The following is a 26,647-nucleotide window of genomic DNA, read 5'->3' as shown; positions in this document are numbered from 1 at the left end:
CTTTTTATTTCTTCTTGGTTGACTCGAGAGTATGAACGCGACATACGAACTGCATGGAAGTGTGTTCGGATGACCAAGAAGGATACAATGGACGCTTATTGCAAGAGATTCTAGAGCTTTTTTCTACCCGCCTCTTCATTTAAGAAGATCTCGTTCAAGAAATAGATTGAGGGGTTTACCTTGCGTCTTCCTACAGAGATCCGAGATCACTACTTGGAATAAAAGTCAACTTCTATTCAGGAGTTGATGAGTCATGCGAAACGGGGTTTTGCCATTCACTCTGGCAGTTTGACCTACCCCACCGATGAGATCATGACACAAAGAGCCGAACAGACTTCGACAAATGAAAGTAGAAAGAGAAAGAGCAACCCAGAAAAGAGGGATGCACGACCCAAGCTTACTCCTCAGGAGCGGGCTCGCTTCATTAGGGAAGGGAAGTGCTTTGGATGCGGGGAAATTGGACATATCTCCGCGAAGTGCCCTAAAAAGGCTCAGAAAGAACAAAATGACAAGAACGACGAGAGGTCTGAGAGTTCGAGAGCAGCTGAGGAACGTGGAAGAAAAGGCAAGATGAAAACAAGACTGGTTCCAGATTGCGTGGGTACCGATCCCAGCATGTTGGACGAGAGTACAGAACTTTGCCAAGCTTGGGGCTAAGTGAAAGATCAAGAAGCCTTGATCTTCTTTGATGGAGGAGCCAAGGCCAACTTCATTTCACCGGAAAAAGCGGTGCGGCTCGAGATCACTCCTGATCCGATGGGACCACTTGCGAAGGCAGTTCTAGCGGCACCCGGCAAGGACATAGCCATTACACCTGTCATTGGCAAACTTCGGTTGCATTGTCAGGGGTATTTGGGGCATGAGGACTTTTACATAATGCCTTTAGAAGGTTGTGATGTCCTCTTGGGAATTCCCTGGTACCACCAGAACAACGCCGTGGTCGACTATCGGGCGAGGAAAGCGACTTTGATGACCACAGAGAAGGGCAGAACCATTGTACTTGACATTAAGCTTAAGGGCGAGTCTGCCCCTATTGTATCGACTTCGGCCATTTCAAAGTTAATGAAATCCAATCTGTTTGTTTACTCGATCTTTATGAAAGAGTTGAGTGATGAAGATAGGAAAAATATGTTTGAACTTGATAAAGAACGCCAAGATTTTCTCCACTCTCATGCCGATTTCTTCTTAGAGGGTCTGCCAGGCGAGTTACCACCTACTCATCCTGAAGATCATACCATTGATCTGATACCTGGAAGCACACCACCGAACCGGCCACCTTACCGTGTGAGCCGAGCACAGAACGAAGAGATTATGAACCAAGTGAAAGACCTCCTGGAAAAGGGTCTTGTCCAGCCTAGTACTTCACCGTACTGCTCTCCTGTGTTGTTGGTTTTGAAGAAAGACGGATCTTGGAGAATGTGCATCGATCATAAGCTCTCAACAAAATCACCATCAAGCACAGATTTCCAATTCCTAGAATCGATGATATACTTGACTGACTTTAGGGATCCTCGTGCTTTAGCAGGGTCGACTTGAAAAGTGGATATCATCAGATCCGAATCGTGCCGGGAGATGTCTACAAGGCAGCCTTTCGGACGACTTTTGGGTTATTTGAGTTTTTAGTGATGCCTTTTGGCTTAACCAATACTCCTGCAACATTTAACCGGATGATGGACAAGATTTTTCAAGAGTACAGGCTATTTGTTGGCACTTTCTTTGACGATATCATCGTTTTCTCCAAGAATGAGGCAGAACATAGAGATCATCTGCTTTAGGTCTTTCAGGCATTACGAGATCACAAGTTAGTGATTAATGCGAAGAAAAGTGAATTTGTCCTACCAGAGATACACTTTTTGGGACCATTGTGTCAGCAGGCAGGAGTGCAAATGGATCCGGCCAAGATAGAGACTATCCGTGATTGGCCCCATTTGAAGAATGTCCATGAAGTTAGAAGCTTCTTGGGATTGTGTTCGTACTACAGGTGGTTCATTCGAAAGTTTGCAGAGGTTGCTTCCCCTTTGCATATCTTGATACAGAAAGGAGTCACTTTCTCGTGGGGACCCACAGAGGTGACGGCCTTTCAAACATTGAAAGAGAAATTGACTACGAGACCAGTTTTGACTTTGCCGGACTTGCAGAAGTCATTTGAAGTATACTGTGATGCTTGTGGTCGTAGTCTGGGTAAGAGCACTGTTACAGACCTTACAGACCATCAAAGTTTATGCTACTTCTTGTCACAGTTTCACTTGTCAGCCTTTACAGACCATCAGAGTTTATGCTACTTCTTGTCACAGAAGCAACTATCAGAAAAGCAGACGTGGTGGGCAAATATCTTGTCACAGTTTCACTTCCAAATTGTCCATGTTCAGGGACATAAGAATTTGGTGGCAGATGCTTTGTCTCGGAAGCCGTTGGTTCTGGCATTTCCGCGATGCATTATAGGAGCTTCGAGGATATGGTCGACGAGTATGCCATAGATCCGGATTTTGCAAATGTTTTCACACGGATACGGGATGGGGAGACAGTAGCGGGATATTCCATTCGGGATGGCTACTTGATGAGGAAAACCATGTTATGCGTTACACAGCCGTTGAGGGAAAAAGGTTATGACCGAATGCCATTGTCCGCCTTTTACGGGTCACCGCGGCATTGCTACCACCATGAAAGGGGTAGAGAGACTACTTTTGGCCAAGACTCAAGAAGGATGTGGACGAGTTTGTGCGCAGTTGCTTGGTATGCCAGAAGGTCAAGTTTGACAGGCATAAAGCACAGGGATTGTTACAACCTTTGCCCATACCCACCCGCCCCTCGGAAAGTATTGCAATGGATTTCATTTTTGATCTCCCGAGAACACGGAGTGGTCACGATGGTATTTGGACTGTTATTGATAGATTTAGCAAGCAGGCTTATTTCATTCCGGTGAAGAAAACAGTCAAGCCAGATCACTTCGCGAGACTGTTTGTGGCCCAGATTCAGATTACATGCATGCCTGAGACGATTGTCTCCGAAAGGGACCCCAGATTTACGAGTTTGGTTTGGAAGGCAATTTGGGAGAACATTGGCACGCGGTTGCAATTCTCGTCATCTTTCCACCCGTAGACTGACGAGCAATTTGAGATTGCCAATTCAGTGGTTTTAGATTTATTGAAGTCTTATATCTCGGATCAGAAGACTCAATGGGAAAAGTATCTAACTTTGGTGGAATTTGCCTACAACAACACGATACACTCTTCCACGAGGAAGGTGCCATTTGAGATTGTTGTGCCGCGAAGGTTCCACCCTTCCTAAGCACGACATATAAGATTTTTGAAGCTGATGAGTATATGCGCGACTTAGACACAGCTTTTGCCAAGGTTCGCGAGGCTTTGCAGAAATCTCAGGAAAGACAGAAAAAGGCAGCGGATCGTCATTGTCGCGATTTCAAGGAGGATGATTGAGTGCTCTTACGTTTTGAGAAGGCACTCCTGAGAAAGAAAAAGGGAAAGGAAAGGCTTTTTCCAAAGCTTAGTGTGCGATACTACGGACCTTTCCAGATCTTCGAAAAGATCAATGATGGCTCCTTTTGACCGAAACTGCCTGACACTTGGAGGATTCACAATGCATTTCATGTGAGTCTCTTGAAACCTTTTAAAGGTGATGTGCCTGAAGATGGGGAGCCCATGAGCAACCCAAAGTGGAGGAAAACGAGGAGATCCTTGTTCTTGAACAGATTTTGGCACATATGGACACAAAGAATAAGGGTAAAGGAAGAAGGCGGTTCTTGGTTAAATTCAAGAACTATCCTGCATTGGAAGTGGATGGAGGAGGAGGACCTAGCAGATACTCCTCAGATTGTGAACCTTTACCTTGAAGCTTTTGGTTTAGCATAGTCTATTCCAAATGGAACCCAGAATTCAGCTTGGCCGCAGATTTGGTGCAGTGGGATGCACAAGAGGGGAGTTACTCCGCTCCTTTGTCAACAGATGCCTTGATTTTAGAATACTAGAGTCACTGATGTCTCTTTGAGCTTTAGGGATAGTGAGAGCTGACAGTATTCTGCTGTATGACTTTATGAAATGGAATTCCTGAATATGAAAATGATTTGTTCTTGACTTGTTTTTAAGTGCAGGAACTGATAGACGAAATGACTGCAGCATTTTGGTCTAATTGATCTCGAATAGACATGGTTGCAATAGGGGTTAGTCAATCGGGCATCTATGAGATTCTTGAGTGGATCTAGATGCGATTGCTAACTGCATTGCCGATAAATCATGGTCTTAGATCCGAATGAATGTTGAATGTGATTTGTCATGTGATGTCGAGTGATGTCCTATGATGTCGTGTGATGTGACTACCGATTGGTACATGTGCTAGATGTGTGTTCCTAGTACATAGGTACTAACAGTCAGTGTCTGCTAAGGCAGTTTATGGCTTCTGTCTGTTTTGCAGGCGTAATCGAGGGCGATTACAATGCTTCCAAGAGGGGGGTATGTCACAAACTGTGACGTGGCGTGCCCACAACACACGCATACACTCTCTGTTGCCCACCCGAAATCCGGCAGAATGCTGACGTGGCACTGCTGTACGGACAGGGTCCCGCAAATTCCAGCGATGATCGCGGAGCTGCCACGTGGCATGTTGTACGGACGCCTCTGCAGGAATTGCGGAGACTGAATTGCAGCAGATTTACTTTTGGGCATGCTTTTGGAAATCTCATGCAATCTTTAAAAGCTGCTTTATTTTTACATTAAGCAAGAATGAGAGAGAAAGAGTCTCTTGCTTTATTTTTCCAAAGCTTTTAAGGCTTTTGAGTTTAACAGCTCTTAGGTTCTGCTTTTAGCAACCCTTGTACTGTTTAAATAAGTGGGTAGGCCAATAACAACTTAGAGTATCTGGACGCAGAGTCTGAGTGTGAGCGCCTGCCCGCACTCTTGTACTTCGAATTCAGATTAATACAAAAAGAAATACCGAAAGGGGCACCAGTCTTTGGGGCCAATAACTCTAGGCACGGAACTCCGCCAAGCCAATGGCGAATCAATTGTGAACTGTGAACTGTTTTGAAATGGTTATTTGTGCTGTCACGGTAGATTCTCGACTTGGCGTGTCCAAGTCTGTTACATAGAATGTACGGATCTTTCGAGTTTTGTGCCGGCTATGCCGCGTGGCAGGTTGTACGAATTTCTGTGATTTGCATTGGTAGATTTTGGAGTTTCTGGCGCTACCTTTTGGGAGCAGATGCTTTTGGGGTTTAGTGCTTTTGGGGCTTTGCTTCTAGGCAACCTGTCATGAGGACGTGGCAATTGCTAACTTGAGTTGTTGGTTTCTTTCGGATGATTTTTGTTTAATTTTTGAGACCCTCTTTCTGAAGTTGCAAATGGTCGGACATTGCGAAACCCCCAGAACTGTACATGGTCATCTGAGAAGCCCAACTAGTGGGGCATTACCATATGTGCAAAGGGGAGAGAGAGATACGCGAGAGCAAATCATCGCACTACATAGAGCAAGGGAGAAGGCAAGCTTTCCATTAAAACTGTGATCACCTGCATCCACTACTCACACACACTGTAGCAACCTCTTACGGGCTGAAATCAGCCCCCTCTCTCAAATTGGGCTCCCCCTCTTCATGCAAATCTGGCAAAAGCATCAGGAGCCGCCAAGTGTCCAGTTTGCCACTTTTGAGTTAATTTTCCTAGTACTTGCCAACTTATAAGTGTCGCGAGGGGCCTAAATGACTTTGAACTGAGCCTAGACACCCTTTTACTCCTCGGATTCCAGTGCCGATTAGCCCGACCAACTCATGGTGACCTGCCCTTCCCAACTGCGGTTCGATCACAAAGGAATGCGAAGACGGAGAGTTATCTCGTGTGAAAACTCGTCCGATTTATAGGGGAACTGTCCCATTGCGTACTGGAGCACCTGAGACACGCGTAGGCATGCTCGCTCCGCTCGAAACGATCCAAAACAAAGAATTACAGCCTGCTGTGTTTTTCTGCAGGTTTAGGGTTTCGCACCTAAATTGCAGGGAATTGTCAGGGGAGCCTCGGAAAGGCCTTGTGATGCTTGTACAGGGCAGTAGGCACCAAATAGTGGAAAAACAGTAAATTACAGCACGCTGAAATTGACCTACAGATCATTGGAAAGCTTCCATACCGCAAGGGAAAGTGTCCGTGACGTGTCCTTTTGACCTACAGGGATATTTGCGTTGTTATGTTGGCGAAATTGTGTCAAAAACCTGCATTACAGCCATGGACAGGTTTGGACAGCTTGGTGAGGGCTAGGTGCAAGGCTTCGGATCGTTTATTTGTCAGGGAAGTCTCGGGAAAGCATTGGGTGCTTGTACATGCTATTTTGGAGAGATTTCCCGTGAGAAATCTCGTCTAATTCAAGGGGCAAGTGACCCTATAGGTGCGAGAGCTCGAGGTCTACCCAGAAAAGTGATCGGCATGCAGATCGGAGCGCAAAAAACAGAGAATTCAATGAGCTGCAATTTCTCTCCAGGTTTTGCAAAGCGCTCTAAAGTGCGTGGAAAGTCAATGTTTGCTTGGGATTTTGTCCGTGGAGACTTCTACTGTGGTTATGTTACCGAAATCGAGTTGGAGTAGAGGAATTTCAGCCCGATAAAAGTGGGACATCTTGTGGAAGTTTACAGGTTTTTCTCAAGTATAATAAGAATAAAGAAATATCGAAAGGGGCGCTAGTCTTTGGGGCCAACAGGGTGTTGTTGTCTGCTTGGTAGCGCTCTAGCTGCCAGGCCGTGGTTTGTCTTGAAGTGTTGAATTCCAGTCACAGGCTTATTCGTGAAGTTCCTTTGTGTCGTAAAGTCTAAAATAAAGAATTTTTGGTGAAAGCCAACGCCTACAGCCCTACGGGCCGGTTTCATGGTTCCATTGCCGGGATATCAATCACTTTTTCCTTAAAGAGTGAGCCTGGATTGTTTTGGGTAAAGACACAGAGTACAGGAACTTGGAATTACACTATGGCTGACAAGACAGATGACATCAAGGAAGAGGGTTCCTCTTCACAGGACGCACAGGTCGCCCTGCCAAAAAGTGGTCATATTAGGGCTGATTTTCTGCTGCGTTTTTAGGGTTTGCAAGTATGAATCAAGATGGGATAGGGAGAGGTCTCACGGTGGTAGATTGGCCACTTGATCTCCTACGGGAGTGATGTGGGTCTGCCAGGTGATACGTTGCTTGTCGATTCTCTGAGGCGATTGCTTGGATTCTTTGACGCATCGGTAAATCATCTTGAAATTTGAGCTTACTTGGTCGTGGGTGGTACGTCACAATGTTGTGGAATTATGCTTGTTTGCAGAGGCAAGAGCCTTTTGCACACGTGAAAGTTAAGGGACAGGTTGCAAAGATGCTACTTGGTGAAGTTCAAGAACTATCCGCCTATGGATGCAAAGTGGATGGAAGAGCATGAACTATCAGAGTTACCAAATGTATTGCAGCTTTACCTTGACGCCTTTGGGTTACAGCTATGTATGCCCCAACCCCATGTCTGCAAAGGAGGGGTAATGATAGAGCTAGCAGATCAAATGCACTCATGGATTCAGTGCAATAGCAGTGTACAATTTGACAAAAGTATGAAGGTCTCATTAAGTCATTTATACACATGTTTTGACAATGTTTCTTGCGGATACATGTGATGATAAAAGAGTGCTAACAACACAAGATCATCAGTGGCATGTATGTATGGCACGCAATCGAGGACGTTTGCGATTTTAAGAGGGTGGTATGTCACGAGGACGTGGCAATTGCTAACTTGAGTTGTTGGTTTCTTTCCGATGATTTTTGTTTAGTTTTTGAGACCCTCTTTCTGAAGTTGCAAATGGTCGGACATTGCGTGGCTAGTGTGAAACGGCAAACAGCCAAGAGTTTCACCCGCGTCGGGAAGGGCAGGTCACCACGAGTTGGTCGGGCTAATCGGCACTGGAATCCGAGGAGTAAAAGGGTGTCTAGGTTCAGTTCAAAGTCATTTAGGCCCCTCGCGACACTTATAAGTTGGTGGGTACTAGGAAATTAACTCAAAAGTGGCAAATTGGACACTTGGCGGCTCCTGATGCTTTTGCTAGATTTGCATGAAGAGGGGGCGCCCAATTTGAGAGGGGGTCGATTTCAGCCCATAAGAGGTTGCTACAGTGTGTGTGAGTAGTGGGTGTAGGTGATCACAGCTCTAATGGAAAGCTTGCCTTCTCCCTTGCTCTATGTAGCTCGATGATTTGCTCTCGCGTATCTCTCTCTCCCCTTTGCACATATGGTAATGCCCCACTAGTTGGGCTTCTCAGATGATCATGTACAGTTCTGGGGGTTTTATGCGCGTTTGCCAAGGCAAGAGCCTTATGTACAGGAACCCGATTAGCTCATTGCTAATCCCCTTCAGGTAGGCACATCGCGAAGGAATGCGAAGACGGAGAGTATTCTCGCGTGAAAACTCGTCCGATTTACAGGGGAACTGTCCCATTGCGTGCGGGAGCACCTGAGACACGCGTAGGCGTGCTTGCTCCGCTCGAAACAATCCAAAACAGAGAATTACAGCCTGCTGTGTTTTTCTGCAGGTTTAGGGTTTCGCACCAAAATTGTAGGGAATTGTCAGGGGAGCCTCGGAAAGGCTTGTGATGCGTGTACAGGGCAGTAGGCACCAAACAATGGCAAAACAGTAAATTACAGCACGCTGAAATTGACCTACAGCTCATTGGAAAGCTTCCATACCGCAAGGGAAAGTGTCCGTGACGTGTACTTTTGACCTACAGGGATATTTGCGCCGATATGTTGGCGAAATTGAGTCAAAAACCTGCAATTACAGCCATGGACAGGTTTGGACAGCTTGGTGAGGGCTAGGTGCAAGGCTTCGGATCGTTTATTTGTCAAGGGAGTCTCGGGAAAGCATTGGGTGCTTGTACATGCTATTTTGGAGAGATTTCCCGCAAGGAATCTCTTCTAATTCAAGGGGCAAGTGACCCTACAGGTGCGAGAGCTCGAGGTCTACCTAGAAAAGTGATTGGCATGCAGATCGGAGCGCAAAAACAGAGAATTCAGCGAGCTGCAATTTTTCTCCAGGTTTTGCAAAGTGCTCTAAAGTGCGTGGAAAGTCAATGTTTGCTTGGGATTTTGTCCGTGGAGACTTCTACTGTGGTTATGTTGCCGAAATCGGGTTGGAGTAGAGGAATTTCAGCCTGATAAAAGTGGGACATCTTGTGGAAGTTTACAGGTTTTTCTCAAGTATAATAAGAATAAAGAACTACCGAAAGGGGCGCCAGTCTTTGGGGCCAACAGGGTGTCGTTGTCTGTTTGGTAGCGCTCTAGCTGTCAGGTCGTGGTTTGTCTTGAAGTGTTGAATTCCAGTCACAGGCTTATTCGCGAAGCTCCTTTGTGACGTAAAGTCTAAAGTAAAGAATTTCGGGTGAAAGCCAACGCCTACCGCCCTACGGGCTGGTTTCACAACCCTTGTACTGTTTATAAAGGACCCTAGGGCCTCACTTTGTAGAGCATCTGGACGCAAAGTCCGAGGGAAGATCACTTTAAGGAGTTGTATCTTCACGACTCAATAATGTAGAAATACCGGCAGGGGTGCCAGTCTTTGGGGCCAGTGCATTTGGGGTGGAACTCCATCGTGTGCCGTGTTGTCTCTCTCTCTCTCTCTCTCTCTCTCTCTCTCTCTCTCTCTCTCTTAAAGTTCAGTGATTTTGCAGTTTTTGTTCGTGTGTTGCTATTTATCTCGCTTGGAGTGTCAAAGCTTGTACTGCCCCCACTTTCTACAATTAGCTATTGGGACACAAGCAACTCTGCCAAGACTGATCAAAGAGGTGACAAACTTTAACAAAGGCTACCATTGCATTTGACGTTACAAATTCTATGGTGGACTATCACTTCAACATTATACCACCAAGCATACTTAAGAATCTGGGCTTATCTTGGATTCATCTAGGTATATTTTTTAGTCGTATAGCGGACATGCAGACTTCACATTGTGAAGTTTTCGTTCGAGTTACAACCAGTGGATATTGTGCTAATTCTTTCTATCTTTTGTGGTGTGTAATACGTATGCCCTATCAACTACCTCATTTTTGTGCTAATTTTTCCGATTTAATGCTTCTTTAGTGCTAGGCTTCATTATGGCTGAGTCTGCCCTTGATCTTCGGAGTCATGACAGAAACTCAGTACGTTGAACTTTGTGTTGATGTATGCTCGTGTGTGTGTGTGTGTGTGTGTGTGTGTGTGTGTGTGTGTTCTGTTGTGTCTAGGAGCATATGTTAGTACTCTACACCCACTATTGGGCACTGACGACGTTAGTGGGGATGTCGTGGTATTTAGTCAATACTATGCATGATGGAGCTGATGGTTATATTGTCTTGTGGGTGACTACCATGGGTCTATACCTTGCACTTTCCTTTCTGGGTGAATCTGGGCTTATCCTGGATTCATCTAGGTATATTATATCACCAAGCATACTCAAGGGTAGAAACGTAGGCTTTACACTATTTAGATGTCTTGAAGTCATGGAGTTTAGATGTTAAGTTTTTGCTGGTATGAGAGGCTGATCAGCCACATTGGGACAAGTAAGAGTTGAGAGTTTTATGTGGAGGTCTAGGTATATTATGCTTGTTATAAATTTCAGCCTACTATCTAATTTGTGTTCACAAAGAATATGCATTTGCAGATCTTTGAGAGAAATGAGTTTTAGTTTGTGCCTAAATGTTTATCTTATGAGTTATTTTTTGTTTACGACCATCATTGTTACAGAGCCTTCTTACTCAGAAGCCATGAGGATTTTACAACAAGGTCTTTCCTTCCTCTCGGCAACAGATAATTCCTCTTCTCATATGGCTTTTGGTCGATTGCAGCTCAGCCTCGCTACAATTCATGCCAAAATGTAAGTTATCTTCAAGTTCATAGCAACCTTTTCTATTGTAAAGCTAGTAGAATTTCATATTCCATTTGTGTTTGCTTCACAAGATGAGTTATCACACATTATAACTAAAGCCACTTGGTAACTTCCTACTTTGTTCTCATGGCATATATCTATATATATATATATATATATATATATATATATATATATATATATATATAGAGAGAGAGAGAGAGAGAGAGAGAGAGATGTTAGACTTACACTACTCTGCTGCTTCACAGGTCTAAGGAATACATGTACGGCTAGTATGTCTCCGGGCTGGCCACCCATAGTCTAGGTTGTACCTGGTCCGGCCGCGCGAATTTGGGGCTAGCCGCCCACATTTGTCCGGGCGCCCTGATATATTTCCAAATATCATTTTTATGTTGGGTCGTGGGGATTTTTATCAAGCCTTGCCCTACCTCCCCTTGGGCACCTATTTATGGGGCCAGGGGGATACCCACTTCCATCATATACTGATTTACTGAGGGTCTTTTGCTCATGGTAGTCATGGGGGGTTGATCGCCCCCTCTTCACCATATCTTGCGTTTGTGGTCTACTCTCTCTCTCTCTCTCTCTCTCTCTCTCACATGGTATCAGTCGCCAGCATTGAGGGCGCTTCTGCATCACGTTCTTCCTCTCAAGATTAGATCAGCCAGCGTTTTTGATGTGCTTGATCTGCTAGCGTTTTTGCATCAGCTAGGCTAGTGATGGAGTTTGGAGCACTTCTATCGCGGAGAACTCAGTTTCCATCTCCGTTTTGCATTCACACAGGGCGATCACCTCTTGGCTGCCTAGCTCTACCCTTTTGGGCACCATCCGTCGCCGAAAAACCCCTCCCTCCATCAGCGTTTTTGCAGCCCATCTGCGTTTTTGGGAGCATCAGAATTATCAGCGGAGGGGGGCAGCGCTTAGCTTCTCACCCACTTGGATCTTGCCTTCCACACCGGCTTGGCATCCGGTGCCTTGCCGGTCCGGTTCCTCTCCTTTTCCACCAGATTTCAGCCATACACCACTGCTGTTTTCTCCGTTTTCAGCTCTTCGACAGCTGTGCACATAGAAATAAACCCTCCCCCACACCCTCTGCACTGCTTTGGACCTTGCCGGGAGCGTACGAGCACACTGAAAATCGCTGGACAGCAGTGTTTTCATCACCTCGCAGTTGTGTTTTTGGGTGGATAGCAGCCACAAGGTTTGTGTTTTTTACAGAGGATGAGGTTACCTCCTGCTAGGACACCATTCGGTGGAGGTCCATGCGATCTCTCAGTGACTACTGCAGTACATGGTATCTTCGACAGCGGCTTGGTCATCTACGGGCGTACGATCCTTGGGAGATCCATTCATTTCAACCATCATTCGGCGGTTGCACACTCTAGAGGGATTGGTGACTTGTGGTTTGCTATGGGCACACCTATCCACTCATTAGAGGCGTTTACAAGAGATACGGCCATGCTCATGGCATATGGGATTCCGACATTCCCAGAGAAGACACCACCATCTTGGGTGGACAGACACTTACCACTTGAAATCGACACGTCAGATCTACTGGGTAGCCACGTCACCAGTTTGTGACATACCGCCCTCAATTACGACTACAAAACAGACAGAAGCCATAAACTGTCTTAGCAGACACTGACTGTTAGTACCGACCCACTAGGAACACACTTCTAGCGCTCGTACCAATCGAGAGTCACATCACACGACATACTTGACATCATAGGACATCACATGACAAATCACATTTAATATTCATTCGAATCTCAGACCATGATTTATCAACAATGCAACTAGCAATCGCATCTAGATCCACTCAAGACCTCATAGATGCCCGATTGACTAATCCCTATTGCAACCATGTGTATCGAGATCATTCAGACCAAAATGCTACACTCATTTCGTCTATCAGTTCCTGCACTTAAACAAGTCAAGAACAAATCAGTTTCATATTATCCGGAATTCCATTTCATAAAGTCATACAGCAACCTGCGCCTCCTCGAAGGCCCGCCGTTTACGGCATGTAATGGCCTTCATCTATCGCCTGACCTCACTCTCAGTGATCTCCTCCAAGGCTCGTGGAGCCCGTAGCTGTCTGTAAAGATCTCTGCACTCCCCGTCGTACCATCGGTTATGGGGCATCGTCCCAGAGGGTGGGGGTCGACCACTATGGGTAGTGTGTAGAAAGCATCTGAGGGCTGAGGTGTGTCAAACTGCGGAGAGCTGGCTAGTGAGTGTAAGAGTGGCGTGTCTGGGTCGAGAGTGTAGATCCCCTCATATACATGTGATGAGTAAACTTTGGCTAGCTCATGTGTGAAGTGTATAGTGGTGTGTGGTGTCGGTGGAGGTGGTGTGTGAGAGATAGGTGAGCCAGTGAAAGTGAGGGCGAGATATGCGGAGTCAGCTCCAATAGGTAATTTTGAAACGGTGAAGGATGTGAGCTGGTGGGCTGCCTCCCTGAAGCTGATGATGTAATCCATTGAACTACCTCCACTGGCTACTGATGGCGGTATACAAGTCAAGCTGCCGGAAGATGGCCATTGTGCCATCCAGTTATAAATAACAAGACGGTATTGTGATCCTAGGCGAAGTAGGTGTCTCCCATATGGTGTGGGTGTGGTGGTATCTCTGGAGATCCTCTCTGCCCCTGTGTCCTCCACGGTGGAGAGTAGCTTTGGGTCGTCAAAGTCGTAAATATCACACTGTCTACTCTGTGTCTTGGCGTTGAAATCCCCCGTGAGGAAGATTTCACCCAGTCTAGAGTACTCCATGATCTCCTCCCTGAGACATGCATATGGTGAGTGTGTATCGTCCTCCTCCTCTCCTCTCTGTGTATGAGCCTCCTCCGTCTCTCCTCCGCCTGTCTGTGCAAACCTAGATTCACTAGGTGCAAAGTAGCAAATGGCAATGTAGAGGATGTGCTCCTCAGATAGTTCAATCCGTATCCACATGTAGCGTGCCTCTGGATCGCGGGCTACTATCTGTATCTTGCTATGAAGTGAGCGGCGATGGAGGACGGCTACTTCGCTAGATCCTATGGAGGTGTTGTGCCATGTACACTTCCTGTGTGTAGACTCCCACTGATAGTCCTGTACTCGGGGTAGACCTCTCTCTGAGATCTTGTGTGTCTCTGTGAGTAGTATTATGTCTCTACCATGCATCACCTCTTCCAATCTCCCTCGGTGGTGTGTCCATAGAGAGTCGTTGCAGTTCCAAACTGCCATGTGTATCTCCTCGTAGAGTGTCCCATAGTGTGTGTGGTGCAGCAGGGCTGAAAGCGGGTGGGCTTGGAGGGGGTGTGAGAGGGTGCGGGGTGTGTGCCGGGGGGGTTGGGTGTTAAGGCCTACAGGCGGGGTTTGCCGCATAGGCAAGGATGAGGGGTGCAGCCCAAGGGCGTAGGCACCAGGGTGCAGGCCAGGTGGCGCGCGTCTCCAAGCTAGCAGCACGGGCGATGGCGATGCAGCAGGTGATGGCGCAGCAAAGCAATAGGTGACCAGCAGGGGCCACGTTGATGCGAGCAGGCAGGGGATGGTGGTGGTGCGCGCGCGCGAGAGAGAGAGAGAGAGAGAGAGAGAGAGAGAGAGAGAGAGAGAGAGAGAGAGAGAGAGAGAGAGAGAGAGAGAGAGAGAGAGAGAGAGAGAGAGAGAGAGAGAAATGAATGAAATGAAATGATATATTAACGTCTTCAAAAGGCCAAAATGACCTATGAGACCATCAGATACAAAGTGGTGAATCTAATACAATGTCTGAAGTACAAGTACAAAAAGTACTGAAAGTAAAAATAAAAATGAAAACTGAAATGAAGTGTGAAATGTGAAATGTGAAAATGTAGAATAGGCCCTCAATGACAATTTGGGTGTCGTGCTAGAATGCCTCTGATCCTCTGCTGAAGTCTTCGTCGATGTAGTGTGCTCCTGTGTCTCGGTCGTAGTCGTCTCGATCTCCCGAGCTCAATCGCCCTGTCAATGAGGGTGCCTCTGGTATGAATGTGGGTACAACCCTGTGCTCGTGGTTGGTCTCTTGGTTCCCTCGATCCAAAGAAATCTGTGATCTGTCTCTGCGACTGTCGTACTCCATGTCTCCCCAACAGACTGTCTCTATGTCGGTGTAGCTCAAGTAGATATAAGCCAAGGCATCTCTGGTCCTGATATCTCATGACTCTATCTAGGGGTCCAAAACCCTCCCTGAATAAGCAATGGAAGCGCCCTCGTATCTCATAATACACAGTGCAGTGGCATATGTAGTGTAGCTCTGTCTCTGGCTCTCTACCGCATAGTTGACATATCCTAGACTCTGGTGGTATCCCTCTGAATCTACCCGTCTCAATCTCCAGCTGGTGTGAGGATGTGCGAATCTGACCAATAGCACATCGCAGACCATGAGATAAATGAGTGTCCATGTAGTTCGGACGAGTCACAAACCCATCCCCTGAAAGTTGGAGAAGGTGCTCTTTGTAGAAAGCCATCTTCGTGCCCAACTCCTGTATCGGCTCTACCCATGTCCTCCTGGTGTCCAACTGTACAAGATCCTGACGAATGAGTCTAGTGATCTCCGTCCGTGTGACTGGCAGGGAGGTGCGTCCAGGGAGTACTGAAACGGAGGCAATCTATCCATATGCTGAAACCATGTCTCTGAAACCATGAGGTCATCTGTGCATACCAACATGATGCATCTCCTTGCATCGCTAACTGTCTAGAGGACTCAAGAGCCAGTCTAGTATATCTGCCTCTATGTGTATCCCATAGACTGTGCATAAAGGACACTGATCTGGTAAGAGCCTCAATCTCTATAGGAGGGGCGGCTACCTCCGCTCGAATAATCGCATGTGGTACAGAAGCCTTGGCTCTAATCATCCGGGATATCATAAATACCAAGGGTCTCTCCATGTTCCTCCAACTGTCATGATTCACAGATGGTCCCCAAACTTGGACCCCATAAAGCATAGCTGAAGCAACCAAAGTATCAAAGAGCCATAGTTTTGTTCGTGGTTCTTGAAACTGAACCTGCGAACACATCCTCTCTAGCCCTCCTAATACCGCATAGGCTCTGGATAGTCTAGTCTCTGCTGCTCTCCTCAGGGTAAACCTCGGTCCCGTGAATACCACCCCCAGATATGTATATTCATCTGTGTACTCCACAGTGTCCTGGCCATATACGAGTGTAGGTGCCGATCTCTTGACCCACTGTGGTGTGGTGTTAAACACCATAACCTTGGTTTTACCAAGGTTCACAGACAGTCCACTATCCTCTGCAAAGTTGTGCAATGCATCCAAATGTCTTTGCATGCCCTTTGGCGACTCTGACATTAACACAATATCATCAGCATATAATAATAAAGGGATCCATGTCCCTGCCTCTGTCACCCTCTCTGTCAATGTAGTCAGAGACCTCATCTACATACATACCAAAAAGTGTAGGGGACAAAGGACACCCCTGTTTCACTTCAATAGTGGAATGAACAATGTCAGAAATCCCCTCAGGAGTGCGTACCTGGCCAATCACTGAGCCGTATAAAGCCATGATCCCCCATATGATCTCTGTGGGTACTCCCAACTTCAGTAGCCTGTGCATCAATCTGGCCCTCGGCACTGTGTCAAATGCCTTGCGGAAGTCCACAAAGCAACAATACATCCGTCTCCCATGTGCCCGACCCTCCTCAATAATGGCTCTGAGTGTAAGAATATGGTCCAAAGTGGAGAAACCCCTTTTGAACCCAGCCTGTCCTGCTGCTCGTATGCCCTCATTTTCTGCCCATTTACTCAGTTGCTGTTCAAGAATGGATGCATACAACCGTGCCAATGTGTGCCCTATCATAATAGTACGGTAGTTCCCTGGTACCGTGGGTCCCTTGCCTTGAAAAGAGGTACGATAGTAGATAATCTCCAGGACTCGGGTAGTCCCGTTCACAATTGGTTCCTGTCCAGCTAAAGCAAGTTGCTTTGGATCATTGGACACCGCTAGTTGCTCAACCACATGGGCTTTCCCTTGAGCATCATGAGTCCTCTGCGCATTGGAAATCTCCTTTTCCTGCAACGGCTCAGTCATGCCCTGTGTAGGAGGCTGAAAACCCTGTGTCGGAGCCTGTAAGAACTCCTGCATCCTTGGGTTGTTAGCCAACTGCTAAAACATGTCCATGCAGCAACGCAGTTGAGTTCTAAACAACCTGTCCTCTTCTTGAAGAGTTGAAGGAATTTTCTCCGTGCCATGTGTGGAAGATCCCTCTTCAGGTACTTGGTCTCTCTTTTCTGCCATAACGACAAGCTCTGTGTTACTTTCACCCACAACAATCCACGCTGCACTTTTTGAAGAAAAAGTGACTATCCCGTCGATGGAACCATATAACCAGCCTGTACAACGTAGAGGGCGGTACTATTTCAATTACCTATTAACTTTACACAGAGCACTGAGAAGGGAAGAGAAAACAGTTGCATCCAGCGACTAGAATGTCACTGCGCACACGAGACTGACACCCTGTAGGCCCCAAAGACTGGCGCCCCTTTCGGTATTTCTTTATTCAAATTAAGGTAGACGATCCGACCACTTCGCACAAGCTTTCACAAAGCTGTCCAAACCTGGCGAGGGCTGAAAACGCAGGTTTTCGACCTGATTTTAGCAGCATAACGGCGCAAAAACCCCTGTAGGTCAAAAGAACCTGTCTAGGACGGATTCCCTCTCTATCTGGAAGCTTTCTGGTGAGCTGTCACAGAAATTCAGCGGGCTGTCATTCCCTGTTTTTCACTGTCGGGTGCCCAAAAGCCTGTACACGCATCCCAAGGCTCTCACGAGGCTCCCCCGGTGTTCCCTTGTAGTTTAGGTACGAAACCCTAAACCTGCAGAAAAACACTGCAGGCTGTAATTCGCTGTTTCGGATCGTTTTTAGCGGAGTGAACACACCTACGCGTGTCCCAAGGGCTCCCGCACGCAATGGGACAGTTCCCCTATGAATTGGACGATTTTTCACGCGAGAAAACTCTCCGAACTCGCAATCTTTCGCGATGGAACTGTGCGTACCTGTGGGGGATTAGCAATTAGCTAATCCGGTTCTTGTTCAAAAGGCTCTTGCCTTGGCAAACGCGCATAAAGCCCCAGAACTGTACATGTTCAACTGAGTAGCCCAACTAGTGGGGCATTACCATATGTGCCAAAGGGGAGAGAGAGATGCACGAGAGCAAGTCACCGCGCTACATGAGATAGAGGAGAAGGCAAGCTTTCCATTAAAGCTGTAGACCTGCACCCACTACTCACACACACACTGTAGCTCACTTGTGTTCAAAATCAGCCTCCTCTCTCAAATTGGGCGCCCCCTCTTCATGCTGGAAGTGGCAAAACTGCCTGGAGCCGCCATGTGTCCAGTTTGCCCCTTTTGAGTTAATTCTCTAGTTCCCACTAACTTATAAAGTTATAAGTGACTTTCCGAGTGGCCCAAACTTCATTTGGCGCATACAGGCTTCCATACTCATCAGAATTCAGTGCTAACTGGCCCGACCAGTGCCAGACTGACCGACCCAGACTCCCACTGTGAGAAACCTATTCGGCCACAGCCGTTTCACACTGGCCATGCAATGTCCACTTGCACCTTTTCAAGGGTTCCGGGGAAAACAAGTAAAAATAAAATAAATAAAAATATCTAGTACTTATTTACGAAAGGCAACAGGAAAAATACACCTCCTGGTGACACCCACCCCATAAAGCATAGCTGAAGCCACCAAAGTGTTGAAAAGCCACAGCTTTGTTCGAGGTTCCTAAAACTGAACCCGCGAACACATCTTCTCCAATCCTCCCAAGGCTGCATAAGCTCTCGTCAATCTAGTTTGTGCTGCTCTCCTCAATGAAAACACCGGTCCATTGAAGACTACCCCAAGATAGGTGTATGCATCTGTATACTCCAAGTGGGCACTGACCTCCTGACCCACTGTGGTGTGGTGTTAAACATCATAACCTTGGTTTTCCCCAGGTTAACAGACAGTCCACTATCGTGGGCAAATGTGTGCTAAACATCTAAATGATGTCGCATCCCCTCCGGGAGTCAGAAATCAACCCAATATCATCAGCATATAACAATAGTGGGATCCATGTCCCTGCCAATTGTGCTCCTCTTATCACCATCCCTCTCAATGTAGTTAACAACCTTATCCACATACATGCCAAATAGTGCAGGAGATAGTGGGCAGCCTTGTTTCACCACAATAGTGGAGTGAACTAAATAAGAAATCCCCTCTGGAGTGCGTACATGCCCCATTACTTGTATAGACCCATGATCCCCCGAATCAACTCTTTGGGTACTGCCATCTCCTGCAGTGTGCACATCAATCTAGCTTTGAGCACTGTATTGAAGGCTTTGTGGAAATCCACAAAGAAACAATAGAGCCGTCTCCACGTGATCTCCCCTCCTCAATAATGGCTCTGTGTGTGAGAAACCTCTTCTGAAACCCACCTGTCCTGCTACGCGTACACCCTCTCTCTCTACCCATCTACTTAACTGCTGCTCAAGGATGGATGCGTACGACCGTGCCAATGTGTTTCCAATCATGATAGTGCGGCAGTTCCCAAGCTCCATAGGATCCCCCGACTTGAAGATAGGTACGATAGTGGACAAACTCCAAGTATTAGGTAGGCCCTCACACGTGGCACTGTTGAACATCATTGCTAGAAGCTCTGCAAGCAGATCTCTGGCATGTATAAAATGCTCTTTTACCAAGCGATCATGATCATATGCTCTCTTGGTCTTCATTTTGTCATTGGCTTTCTTTATTATCTCTGCGGTAAAGAAAGCACATGTGTGTGGGTACGGCTCTGGCGGGTCTGGAAGAGGTGGCTACCCCGAGACTGTGTAGAGGGATGATGCATACTGACCCCATACCTCCATAGAAGTGATGACTGGTGGGGGAGAGTGTTCATGGAAGAGTCGCCATGCGTCGCCTAAATCTCGGCTCAAAAACAACTGATATAAATCTTGCTCTAGTCGAGCTAGAAAAGCCCTCTTCTTCTGTCGTACCAAACGCCGAGAAGCAATCCGTGATTGCTTGTGAGTAACGACTCCTAGAAGTACCTCCCTTTGAAGTCCGGCTCTGGTCTCTCTACACTACTCATCATACTAGCTATTCTGGGGTATGCTCCCAGAACGCCGTATCGCTACCGAGGCTGAGTGTGTGGGTATGCCTCTATTGTTGCATCCTGTAGTGTCTTTGTTGAAATATTTGTGAGCTCCCCTATAGGTCTCTCTGGATCCTCTATACATAAGCTTTTGTAGATACCATCTATGCAGAGAGAATCAGTCTCCGAAGTAAAAGTGTATTGGCCCATGAAGGCATCTATTCCTTTTTACTCCATTTTACTCCATTATTTGGCATTCGGTCTGGCTTGATACTGCGTCTACAGTAATGATTCTTTGCCACTTGGTTTGCTCAAAGATGTATAATTAAGGTAAGTGATACAAACTTGGGAAGGTTGGATTCCATAAACCTTAATGGGTATAAACTATATTTGTCCTAAAAAACAAACAAAAGCTAATTTGATACTCTTGAACTACGAAATAAATTTATTTTAGGCTTCTTTACTTTATGGCTTAATTTTTTCTTTAAAAAAAGAGAGCAAGTGGATATGGAGCTTCACTAATCTAGTAAAGAAACAAATACTGATAAGAATGATGGGGGGACGAGTCACTTGGATCAGAAGGGGTTATGGCCTCCTAATCAGAAGAGTATTCACGCCTTCCAATCAGAGTAATATTCATGCTAAAAAATAAACTTTGGGATAATAAACACATTCTAAATATAAATACTCTGGACGGCCCGGACCCTTGTGGTTATCTGCGGGGGTAGTATTGAATGTTTGAAAAGTGTTGTTTTTACTCATGGCCCGGACCCTTGTGGTTATTTAGGGGGGGAGTATTGTTGTTGTTACTCATCGCTTGGACCTGGATGGTTATTTGCGAGGGAGTATTAAGAAGTCTGAGCAGTGGTTACTCTCAACACCTCCAAACGACGCAGGCTGCGGTCTGGGGGGCGTTTCGTTGTAAAAGGCCTCTATATCTCTCGCCCCGGACCTTTTTAGGTTATGTGAGAGGAGTGATGAGGGAGTCGTTGAATATCTCCTGACCCGGACCTTGTTAGGTTATGCTAGAGGAGTGTTCATCGGCGGCTTTATGTTTCTATGTCGTGTAATAGGTATATGTGAGCATTTGTGTTGCATTGTGATGTGCCAACCACTGATTATTCCTTATTGGATGAGATACTTCTGGGAAGCCAATCACCCAGGATATCAAGAGTTCCGATCTGGAATGAGACTCCTTATTGGATGAGATACTTCTAGGAAACCAACAACCCAGGATATCAAGAGCTCCAATTTGGAATGAGACTCCTTATTGAATGAGATTCTTCTGGGAAACCAATGACCCAAGAAATCAAGGCTCCAATTTGGAATGAGAAAAATGATTGTCCCTCAGAATGACCTTCGGAAATTTTTGAGCTAACTTGAGTTGTTTTGCAAATATGCTGTAATCGCGGACGATTACTTTCTTTCAAGAAGGAAGGATGGAACAAACTACTGATGTGTCAAGTCATTGTAGAACCAAGCCAACCTACAGATCCCGGCCAAGAAGCCTAAACCCTAAGTGAAGAAGTAGAAGCAACAAAAGAAGTTTTATCAACTTGCAAAGTCTTGCCGAGTGGCCTATTTTTCAAGGAGAGTTCCCACCAACTTATGGGACCCCGTCCGATGGGGCCTAAGTGACCTAAAGGCATTAAAACTTAAAGCGGGGCCAACACACACACACACAAAGCATAAAAACTGATGATGTGGCAGCTTGTATGGAATCCGGAATTTCGCGTTGAAACGTGCTGGTAGCTTTTGGCGCTAGTGCTTTTGGCACCAGGCATACTTCAGTACCGAAAGGGGCGCCAAGGTTTGGGGCCACTGGTGGAACTCCGCCACTCCCCATCTCGTGTGTTGTGCATCTCTTTCAGTTCAGTTGTTATTGAAGTGCTAAAAGTCTGTTCAGTTTTTTTTTTTCCGTTGGCACGTGGTGCCCGTCCGGTGACAGAATAGCCTAGAATCATGCCATACTTATAATGAGCCATACGAATAGCATCTAGTTAATTTGCCAGTTAGGGCCACCAAAGAGATCCTTGTTGAATTTGCAATAAGGTATTGCCTCGAGCCCATACACCACTTGGAATGACATCATCCAAGTGGTGCCTTTAAAAGTAGCTCCCTGGGCATAAATGTCCTCGAAGATTGCCTAAGTCCAAGTATGAGGGTGGAGGTAGCAGGTCTTCTTCAATAGAGCAATAAGTACCATAATAGTAGTGTCTGCTTGCCCATTCGCGCAAGGGTAGTACATGCAAGATTGACGTCGTAGAATTTAACACTTTTGAAGGAGAGAAGCTAACAACCCATTTACGAAATGTGATCCATGATCACTAGTTACTTCCTAGGGGCAGCCATACCTGCAAAAGATATGCATGCTCATACATGAACTTGGCAGAGTGTGTGCAGCTGCAGTGTATTCTATAGTTTCCTTCACTTCAGCCCACTTGGTGTCATAATAAGTGCCCCCAATAGGTACTTAGCCTAACTAGGACGGGCGATAGGGTGGATAGAACCAATCAGACCAGTGCCCCATTCTCTAAGGGAAGCAAAGCCAAAGAGATTTGGGGTGGAGAATTGCCCAGTGTGTGGGCTTAGGTACACACCTTTGATGTGTATCATAAAGCTTTGCAAGTTGGACTGCGACCCAAAATAGAAACGGCCACGACAGACCACTTTATAGCATAGTCACAAGGGACGGTCCCGAGGAGTGGGGATGGGGCTCAAATGGATTTTTAGTGTAAAAAGAGGGCGGGACGGCAAGTGGGGACGGGAAACCAAAAAATGGGCGTCCCCTGTGACTATGCTTTATAGAATGCATTGTGCAATGATGTGACTGTGGTAGTGGCTGCCCAATGGGCCACCAAAAATATTCTTCTATCGTTTAGTGTGTTTTGAAGGTAGAAGGTAAATCTATAATGATCTTTTAAAGAAAATTTTTTATACATGTTTTGACTTTTCACTTTTTTTAGTCAAGCTTTGAATAAGTTGCTACTATCTCATCAAGAGAGATTGAGGCAATTCCATGACTTTGGCAATGTTGTCAACATTTCTCTTTGCTTTTCTTAAGATTGCTAAATGTCTCTAGTGGAGGTAGTATTCAAGTCTTTTTTAAATCTCTTTATTGAGTTTTTTCTTTTATGTGTGGAACAGGAGGGTCTTTCTTTAATAATTCTTAAAGGACGTTTGTTATAGGCAATTAGCGTTGTTTTAGGCAATCTTTACAACTGTAAGATTGATCATGGTAAGAATATAAAATATTCAAGGTAGCTTGATTTTAATATTTGGTGTGGAGGATTAGTTGTATTTTAAAGAGTAGGGATCATGAATTTAAACCTGCACCTACTCTTGGGCACTGACCACGTGAGTAGGGATTTCATAGCTGTTGTCCAAGCTATGCATGATAAAGGTGATAATCTTATTCTTCTTGTTTGGACAAGCAGCGAAGTGAAGGTCGCATATTGTCAAGTTTTGAACTTTGTACTTCTTTGGTTATTTTCAGCCTCTTCTTTGTACTATTCAATTCTAGTATGTAGCTTACATCAGGCTTTAAGATTTTGTTCCTTTAGAAGTTGTTGTATGGAGTCTGATTTCTATGTTTAAGTCTTTGAGATGTCTTATCCTTGTTAGTTTAAAGTTGAGTATTTGTTTCAAGTTTTAGTCAAGTAAGTTGCTTCATCTTATTTTGCTTATGTCTTTTCTAAAAGCATTTTTAAGTGAATAATGGTTTGTTTTATCTAGTTTTGTTTAGTAGCAAATAAAGTGATTTAATTTTTTTTCTTGTTTTCTTGTTTCCCTTGCTTTTGTAGTGTTGTGAGTGTTTTATTCCCTCTATAATTCGTAAGTTCAGACTATTCCGACCTTATGAAGGTATATCCATATTGGTTCTTATCCAGGATATTGTAAGGAATCACTTGTAGTGTGCTACTGGTCTAGTATTAGTCACAATCACCATTTTTGTTTGGGAGGCAAGCACGCTTTTTACTTGAATGGGAGCGTGCTCAGACATAGTTGCAATCCTTGTCAATCTACAATTGTGTTACAGTTGTGTTCCTCGTCATTTGGGAGGTCACTCCCTCATTTTTGATGGTTTAGACTGACATTTTTCAGAATTTTTGGTGTTTGTACATGGAAAAATATATTGTTCCTTGAGATTGAAAGATGATTGCCCTGCTTGAGTATGGGTAAAAATGGATGGGACAAATTAGGGACCAGATTATGCAACATTCTTTTTTAGCCCTTGAAAACATAGAATGGAAAGTTTTTTGCATAAAGGGATCTTTTTGAAAGCTATTTTAGTTTTATATGAAAAACACCGTTTTTTCAGCCACGTTGGTCAAAAAATACAAAAATTTTCTTTCTATATCAATGCCTCCTAGCCAAGTCTTGTGTTGATCTTATTCCAGGTCCAACTTTGAAGCTGCTGCTGACTGCCTAAAAGAACTCCTCAATTCAAACTCAGCACCTTTAATAACCAAGGGTAGGCCTTTAACTTAACTGGTTCTTCTAATAGTAACATATTCTCCTATACTCTTTTCAAGCTAGCAACTTATGAATTTCTGATTAGAAGGACCACCAACGACGAAAGGGAAACATCCCAAACAAGATTGAGGAATTGGAAAATCCATTTACTTCAAAAATATATATGCTCTAGAATGGAGAGGACGTATTTAGGATATAGCTCCATGGAGGAGAGTCACTTTTGTTATTGTTTAATCTACAGAGGAGTGCGTCTCTTCTCTAATGGTGCACTCTCCACTTGCCATTGCTTAAATGATTGATGTTTTCGGTCCAGTGGTTGTCAGATTTTGATATCGCTAGATTAGCCATCTAGGATTCCAATAATGATTGCTTTCTTGACAGGAAGGACTTGCCACAGTCTATGCCACTCAAAAGTTATGGTACTGCCACCTAACCATTCACTTCATTGCCCCTATTAGTCATCATGCTCTTAGTTCTCGCTAAATAAACCTGAAGTTTCTGGTAGGTTTCGATGGTGGCTCTCACTTATCCGGCAGTCTCACTCCAGCAAAGCAAACATCATGTCCTGGTCGACCACTTTTCTAGGTTGGCTTAGGTGAGCGGCATTGATGATGATCTGCCTGATAGCTTTTGTGGCTCCAGTTGGTATCTTTACCTACTTCCAACAAGCTATTTTTAATACTACCCCCTTGAAAAGAGGTATTTGCTTCCTAAGAGCAACATCTTTTCCCTTCTAAGTGGTCAATCATACACGCTGGACCTGATGGTGTTCTCAGACAATGTGTGAGTCCACATGAAGTGCCTATTACAGGGGATGATGCTTACCGTGTCTCTGCCTTGACATGTCACGACTCAATGAATTCTGTGTGGTCACTTTACTTGTTTAAAAATAGTTCCACGGCTTGTGACATGTACAGAACATGCGGTCCTAAGCCCACTCGCCTATTCAAAACAGCTCGTCATGGATACTCTTTGAAAGGTGTTGTATTGGACTTCCCAAGTCCCATTCCTCCTATCGACCATTTTTCTAGGTTGGCTTAAGTGAGCGGCATTGATGATGATCTGCCTGATAGCTTCATTTCTTTTGCAGCTCCAATTGGTATCTTTACCTTCTGCCAAGAAGTTCTTTTGAATACTACCCCCTTGAAAAGAGGTGTTTGCTTCCTAAGAACAACTCTTTTCCCTTCTAAGTGGTCAAGTATACACTGCCGGGCCTGATAGTGTTCTCAGACAATGTGTGAGTCCACATGAAGTGCCCATTACAGTGAATACTACCCCCTTGAAAAGAGTTTCTTCTTAAGAGAAACTCTTTTCCCTAAGAAGCAACTCTTTTCCCTTTTAAGTGGTCAAGTATACACTACCGGACCTGAATAGTGTTCTAAGACAATGTGTGAGTCCACATGAAGTGCGTGCCTATTATAGGGAAGGATGCTTACCGTGGTTGCTTTGGTGTCTCCGCCTTGACACGTCAACAATTCAATGAGTTCTGCAAAGTGGTTGTGGTCACTTTACTTGTTTAAAGATAGTTCCAAGGCTTTTGACATATACAAAAAATCATATGCCTACTCGCCTATCCAAAACAGCTCTTGGTTGTATCGGACTTCTCAAGTCCCATTCCTCCTATTGCCCACCCTAGTAGAGCTAGATATCATTAGCGGCCATACATTATCGTACGTAGCGGCCAAATTCAAGATTCTAGAAGACTAGAGTTTGGTCATCGTGGCTAAGAGACTTTGTGAGTGTATCTTGTACCGGTTTGGATGCCCCTATCAAATCACCAATGGACCAACTACATATTTTGTTAATGGGATCTTATAGCAATCTCCCATGGAAATTCATGATTTTATAACATAGGGGTCAATATTGTGTGATCCTGCTCACTGCTGTTGCTCCCGCCTCACTGCTTCGCCTCGCGTTGCCCTTGCTCCCTCCCCACGCTGTGCCCTACCCATCCCAGCTCGCCATTCCCTTCCTCCCCCTCGTGCTGCCCTTGGTCCCTCCCCACCCACTGCCCTGCCCCATCCTCCCTGCCACTCCCTCCCTCTCCCTTCGCGCCTCTCCCCCCCCCCCCCCGGCTCGCCTGCTGCTTTTGCTTTGCCTGCCCCCTCCCTGGCCAGCACGCAACTCCCCCCCCAACGCTGCCCACTGTCGACCTGCTCCTCCGCCCGCTTTTGCAGAGCCGCTGTCATCCCCCCCCACCCCCCTGCTTCTA

At 45.6% G+C, this 26,647-nt stretch overlaps 1 protein-coding gene across 1 annotated transcript in view; it reads left to right on the top strand.

The window, feature by feature from the left end:
* Positions 1–26,647, top strand: part of NDP1 (Tetratricopeptide repeat (TPR)-like superfamily protein) — a 140,393-nt gene that overhangs the window by 16,273 nt on the left and 97,473 nt on the right. The window contains exons 2-3 of the mRNA XM_086519777.1: positions 10,725–10,854; positions 24,360–24,433. Of these exons, the coding sequence (XP_086375903.1) occupies positions 10,725–10,854; positions 24,360–24,433 (204 nt within the window). The remainder of the gene's footprint in view (positions 1–10,724; positions 10,855–24,359; positions 24,434–26,647) is intronic.

The sequence above is a fragment of the Adiantum capillus-veneris genome, chromosome 9, assembly GCF_014529385.1.
Source record: "Adiantum capillus-veneris isolate H3 chromosome 9, ASM1452938v2, whole genome shotgun sequence".
Classification (NCBI taxonomy): Eukaryota; Viridiplantae; Streptophyta; class Polypodiopsida; order Polypodiales; family Pteridaceae; genus Adiantum; species Adiantum capillus-veneris.
This window is presented reverse-complemented; position numbering and strand designations above follow the sequence as displayed.